This window comes from Rosa chinensis, chromosome 5, assembly GCF_002994745.2.
Source record: "Rosa chinensis cultivar Old Blush chromosome 5, RchiOBHm-V2, whole genome shotgun sequence".
NCBI classification, from domain to species: domain Eukaryota; kingdom Viridiplantae; phylum Streptophyta; class Magnoliopsida; order Rosales; family Rosaceae; genus Rosa; species Rosa chinensis.
In genome coordinates, this window is record NC_037092.1 from 24,236,525 (window position 1) to 24,243,354 (window position 6,830).

The 6,830-nt window shown below is 43.7% G+C and overlaps 1 protein-coding gene across 1 annotated transcript; it reads right to left on the minus strand.

Annotated features, from left to right (window-relative positions):
* Window positions 1–1,667: 1,667 nt before the first annotated feature.
* Window positions 1,668–2,396, minus strand: LOC112203495. Its single transcript, XM_024344462.1, has 2 exons — window positions 2,197–2,396; window positions 1,668–2,136 (listed from the first exon to the last, which is right to left on the minus strand). Exons 1-2 carry the CDS (start codon window positions 2,394–2,396, stop codon window positions 1,668–1,670), a joined length of 669 nt encoding a protein of 222 aa, XP_024200230.1.
* Between the last annotated feature and the right edge of the window lie 4,434 nt (window positions 2,397–6,830).

A 6,830-nucleotide genomic window follows, 5' to 3' on the forward strand; every position in this document is an offset into this window, starting at 1 on the left:
AGATGAATACTTGCAGAAAGGTGGTAGAAACCAAAGTAGTAATGCCGCACCGACCAACACTCTCTAATTTGTCAACAACGATGTAGTCAAGAAGACGATAGACATGACCAAGAAACATTGGTCCTAGCGGCAACCTTTTGCCGGCTGCTATTGCAATTTCCAAGGGAAACATGCGCTCTTCAACATACTCATAAGAGAACTCAATGAAGACAAATTTGGTTAACCACAGAGATAACATTGCTTCCAAACGACAACCAGAATTGAAGCCTTTACCTGGGACAAACACCCCATTTTCAGTAACACCCCAAAAATGCTTCACCCAATTTGAAAAAAAGGGCGTTTCCATCCTTTGACACTGGAGGCCCCTTCTACAAGAACCTGCAACTTCTTTGAGTTAAAATCAAAACCAAAGGGGTTGACTGAACCAGTAATGGGAAGCCTCATAATGTTGAAGACGTCCTCCAAAGTAGGGTAAACTCTCCCCACTCACAAACAAAGGTATGCGTATGAGGATTCCACCTTCGAACTACATGATGAAGGGACTCCACATCCTTGTTGATGTCACAACGAGCAGAGATGAATACAGAAGATAGGATAGCAGCCTCTGAAAGTCTAATTCCCGTGGCCTCGTCTTTTAGCTCATTGTCAACCCATGGCGGCCTCCCCGTAACAAAACCACAAGGATACTCAAAGTTTATGGGGACTGCCGGATAATCCCCTCTCTCAATCAGCAACTTGGAAATCTGCTCAAGACTGACATCTCTGGAGGTCGCCATTGCTGGAACTCTCTCTCTCTGCTAAACTCCTAGACATCTAGCTCCCACACCATATCCACCTATAAGTTATGTTCTTGTGAAATGAACTCAAATCGCTACTGTTATCATCAAGCCAAATAGTTGCTGTTATCATCTAGCGGGTTACAACGAAGTTGTTCTCAGGTCCAACCTTTGAACACTTTTGGGCCTAGTCTTGCTTAATCAAGAGGGTCTTGCTGCAAAAGTCCAAATCACAAAGTCACCCTCAAATTTTTGGCGACTTCACTGGGGATAGTGAGTTTTGCACACATGTCACTTGAGGTATTCCAAGTATGGTGATCTCCAATCTTCAGTAATTGCTGCTGTAAATCATTCCTGCTATGATGGGATCAAGGAGCATTTGGGACATGAAAGTTGTGTCTCTACTGCTTGTGTCTTCATTTCTGGCCAGTAATAACCTCTGCGTTACAACCTCCGGTATAGGCTAACTACCTGCTCAACCCCACAAGTGGCCTAATGTACTTCTTGCAATCTCCTCCGAGCTTCTTTTTCACCTACACAGCGGGCCAACACTCTTCCTGGAAGACGCTTGTATAACTCTCCAAATATCAAACTATAGTCTCCTAATGTTCTGAGCCTGTCTTCTTTGTCCAACTGAGTCATCTCGTTCTTAACAGATTCCCGCCAATCTTTCTCGCTTGGTGGGCTTCAGAGAATCATAGATTCTACACATAGCTTGTTGTTTTGGATTACAGTGATATTGGGTTGCTCCCTTGTGAATGAAAGCTTGGAACCAAGGGTAGCTAAAGCGTCTGCATATCTGTTAGTGCTGCCGGGAATGTGCTCAAGAGTTATTTGCTCAAACCCCTTGATTAACTTTTCTGCCAAAGTCCTATAGGGTGCCAAGGTTGCTTATTTCACTGCAAAATCCCCCTTTAGTTGACTAATGACTAGGTTTGAATCCCCATTCACTTTGATTTTCTTGACGCTTAATTCATGTGCAGTTGTGAGCCCAACAATAAAAGCTTCATACTCTGCCACGTTATTGGTGCATGAGAAGTTTAGCTTGAATGAAAGAGGTATGGCATGCCCCATAGGGTCTAAGAGTACAACTCCAGCTCCTCCTCTATTAGTCATGGCTGACCCATCGAAGTGAAGGGTCCAGGGTTCTTCTTCTTCAACCACTGCTGCCATTCCAGGTAACTCTCCGAGTATGTCATAAGAAACATCAAATCCTTCTTCTTCTGGGAAGAGAGTGATCATGTCAATCACGACTTTTCCCTTAATAGCCCTTGGTGTTGTACATATAATGTCGAACTCAGACAACTGGAGCAACCATCTTGCTAGCCGCCCTGACAGCACTGGTCTTGTCAGCAAATATCTGACCAAATCAGTCTTCACCATAAGTTAAAACTTGTGAGCCAAAAAATAGTGGTGTAACCTTTGTGCTGCATAGACAAGTGCTAAACAAAGCCTTTCTGCCTTGGGGTAGCGTGTTTCATCTCCTCTCAAAAGCTTGCTCACATTGTAAATAGGAAATTCTCCTCCAGCTTCACCATCTTGTGCTAATAATGCTCCCACGACTGCATTGGAAGAGGCCAGATATACTTTTAAGGGGACGCCTGGAGTTGGTGCTTTCATGGTTGGGAGCTTGGTGATAAGCTGCTGAACCTTCAAATAAGCCTCCTTGCATTAAGCGTTCCATGTAAATTTGTTCCCTTTTTCCAACAGAGGCGTGAATGCCTTGATCACAACAACTAAACCAGGTATGAAGAGTCTTATGTAAGACAATCTTCCCAACAAACTCTTCATTTCTTTCTGACTTGAGGGTGGTGGAAGAGATGCAATGGCCCAAATCTTGCTGGGATCAACATCAATGCCTCTACTATGCACCACAAAACCAAGAAACTTCGCTGAAGACACCCCAAATCCACATTTTTTTGGATTCATCTTCAGCTTATATTCTCTGCATATTTGTAGTACTTTCCTCAAGGTACTCCAATGCTCGCTTCTAGTCTTAGATTTCACCACCAGATCGTCGACATAATCCTCTACTTATTTTCCCATCATGTCATGGAACACTGCTGTCATTGCCTTTTGATAAGTAGCGCCAGCGTTCTTCAAGCCAAAAGGCATGACTGTATAGTAAAAATTCCCATATGGTGTGCGAAAAGCCGTCTTTTCAGCATCTCTGGTGGCCATTTTAATTTGGTTATAGCCGTTGAAATCATCCATGAATGATAGCATCCCATGACCTGAGGTTGAATCTATGAGAACGTCCATGTTTGGCAATGGAAATTCATCTTTGGGACATGCTTTATTCAAATCCCTAAAGTCAACACAAACTCATATATGACTATTCTTTTTCTTCACAGGGACAATATTTGCTAGCCAAGTAGGGTGCTTGATTGGCTTGATGAAACCATAGGCCAAGAGTTTTTCAACCTTTTGCTTGATTTGCTGCTCATCATTGGGATGGTAATTTCTTCTCAGCTGCACCACTGGTTTCGCTCCTAACTGTACATTCAGAGTGTGACACACCATATTCGGGTCTAATCCTGGCATCTCCTCATAACTCCAGGCAAAAACATTTTTATACTCTTTTAATAGAGAGATGAGGCAACTTCTTTCTTCAGGTGACAAATGGGTGGAGATGGAAACATTTTTCTGAATAGCCGGATCATCACTCAGGTTGACTTCTTCCATTTCTTCTGCCACAGCAGCACTTCAGTCTTGCATACACTTTGGTGCCGGCATCGCCTTTTGAAGGGGAAATCTCTTAGGTACCATGGAAGCCCCTTCTGCCTCTTGAACTTGATCACACTCCATGGCACCTGTTGATTTGGGGCCCTCCCATAATGAATGGTTAGGCCCCTCAACTCGTCATAAGCGATATATGGTGCGGCCATCCAGCAGCACCACTTGATAGCATTGAGGCTGCTGTGCTTGAACATAGGCTCTTTGTTGCCTCACCAACATTAGAAGCTCGTTGTTGCTGAGATCTTGAATGTCAAGCCATGAGGGTAAAGGAGTGCCTGCGGCTTTGGACGGATTGCCTCCTTCTTCGTCAGTGAATTAATCATAAAATTGTGCCTCAGTGTGATGACTTTCTGACCGGTGGAACGGTACTTGATTTCCTGGCAGCTTGACAGGTTTGAGTCCAATCCTCCCCTTAACACATTGGTGGTAACTGGAAGGTACGAGCTTATGCTTGTTCAACCACGGGCGTCCCAGCAGTGCATGGTAACTCGTGTCGGCATTAATAACATAGAATCTGGTAAGAGACTGAATTGGTTCGACCTTGAGGTTTAGTAGCATGTATCCTACAGCCTGCTCACTTCCATTTGTAAATCCGGTAATTGCCATGTTTGCCTTCACAATTTTAGTCAGAGGAACTCCAGCGGCATTGAGCACTTGGAGAGATATAATGTTCAAGGAAGACCCTGTGTCCACCAAGGCTAGTCTCACAAATACATTATTGACTTGTGCTTCCAAATAGAGTGACCTCCGGTGATCTGGGTAAGAAACTTCCATGTCTTTGTCAGTAAACGCAATAGCATTGTCACCTTCGAGTAAGCTCCTGTCCCTTTGTGTCTCAATCCTGGCAGCAAAACATTGTAGGCCAAATGCTTCAGATACGTTCATTAAGGCTTCGGCAGCAGCTTGCCTAGCTTGAGGCCCATACTCTAGACTCTAGTTGATCAAAGGGTGACTTGAACTTGGGGTTTTACTGAAGAACTTGTGCAGCAGTAGGCCTATTACGCTGCATTACATCAGTTTCCACAGTGTCTTTCTCTACCTCAGTCACACGATAGACTTGATCCATTGTGTTCACAAGACTCTGACCACAATTAGTTCTCATTCGGCCCTCCATAGCTGAGCTGCACTCATTATGGGAGAACCATGGATTATCATAACCATATGCCCTGAAGTATTGTTGCCAAGAAGCCTGGTCAATGGGGCCTTGATATTTGCTTAATGCCCAAGATCCATTATCCTGATACATGGCGTCATCTCCTACGCCAGTGATGACAGCACATACCCCTTTTCCATGCTGTTTCGGAAATGGATCATCATCTATAGCTTGCTTCTTTGATGGGAGCTCGAGAGTACCTTCATCAATCTTTGTGTGAAGGATCCTTCGCACGGTTTCACAAGCAGGGGGTAGGATGTCCCACTATCTGGTGATAATGGCAGTAGCGTGGATTTTTCTTATCTTCCCTGGTGGGGGCCTTTTCTCGTTGCACGGGCTTGATCACTCCATCAGCAAACAATGTATCAAGAATAGCATGAAGTTCTTCATCAGTATAAAGGACTGTCGGGACAGTTCCAGACCTTTCCTTCCTCTTCAAATATCTTTCATCCACCATCAGAGCTTGATGTGCATCCCTCTGAGTTGTGTCTTTTTTGTCTCTTCAACTCCTCTGACTTGTGGTGGTCTTAACAGACATGCTTGTTTTCCTCACAGCTTCAATTAATCTGGAAAATTGAGTAATGCCGATGTTCTCTAAATAAACTCTGTATTCGGACAGGATATTGCTGATGCAGATTTCCACCAAGGACTCTTCATCCTTCTCATCATAGCAATCCAAAGCTAAGTCGCGAAACTGATGAACAAATCCACCAGGTTTTCTCCCCTTTTTTGACGAGTGTTGTTCAGCTGTGCAATGGTCACCCTTTCCTCATATTGGAAATATTTTCTACAAAACTTGCCTGCCATTTCATCCCAGCTTCGAATGGAACCAGGAGCTAGGGTGGTGTACCAAGTATATGCACGGTCAGTGAGGGTTTTAGAAAATTCCCTCAGCCTGAGATTATGATTGCTAGCATGAGGGCCGAGAGTGTCGATAAATCGACTAATATGCTCTTTTGGGCTGCCCTTTGTCCCATCAAAAAGAGTAAAAGTGGGTGTTTAGTATTTTTGGGATAAGACAAATGCTTTATGCTTGAAGGATAAGGAGGTTGAGGAGCATACTTCCAGTCTTCGTAGCCACAACGCAATTCTTTTTCCAGCATGGCAACAACATCAATCTTGGGTAACAAAAGAAGGTGCATTCTGATTCCCAGATACTTTTGCAACAGAATCCTCATGGGAAACCTTCTGTGGCTGCTCTGCATTATTTGGTTGCTCAAGTTGTTTTGTTGCTGAGATTGAGTTGACCAATTGTTTCATGGTGTCAACCATCTCCTTTTGAGTCATACCGAAAGCGCTGAGGATGTGTGCCAAGTCTGCAGGAGTGATTTCCTCCTCTTCTTGCCTTTCTTCTTAATCTTGTTGCTCTTTATGCCTGGAAACAGAATCAACATGCTCTTCTTCCTCTTGGGAAGGCATGCTGCTGTTATTCATCTTTCTTCGTGGTGGAGCCATCTCACAGGTCACAGCCTAGTCCCCAGTGAAGTCGCCAAAAATATGAGGGTGACTTTGTGATTTGGACTTTTGCAGCAAGACCCTCTTGATTAAGCAAGACTAGGCCCAAAATTGTTCAAAGGTTGGACCTGAGAACAACTTCGTTGTAACCCTCTAGATGATAATAGTAGCTATTTGGCTTAATGATAACAGTAGTGATTGGAGTTAATTTCACAAGAACATAACTTATAGATGGATATGGTGTGGGAGCTAGATGCCTGGGAGTTTAGCAGAGAGATTGAGTTCCAGCAATGACATGATTTCTGGGTTTTGGGTTGAGGTTGGTTGGGAGGAATTGATGGCTAGGGATTCAGAGATAGAGCTTGATCTCTTGCTTGCTGTTTTTGGGTTGTTGTAGCTTGCTTCCAACAGCAATGAACCCGCCTTTTATAGTGGAGATAGGAGGGGAAGATTCGTGCTAAGAACCTAGGGTTTTGAAGTGGTATTCTTAGTTTTGGTAGGATAATCCTAAAGGTTTCAACTTTTGTTTTCTCCATGAAACCAAAAGGGTGAAAGCTGGGTCTTGCTATGAGATTGAAGGTCGGTGGTATAGGAAGAGGGCTGTGAAGATCCCAGATTTTGTGTTGTTGTGATCTTTGAGGGATTCTAATCCCTTATTTTCTACTATTGTAAATTGTAATCACAAAGTTTAAGGGCTATTGGAAATT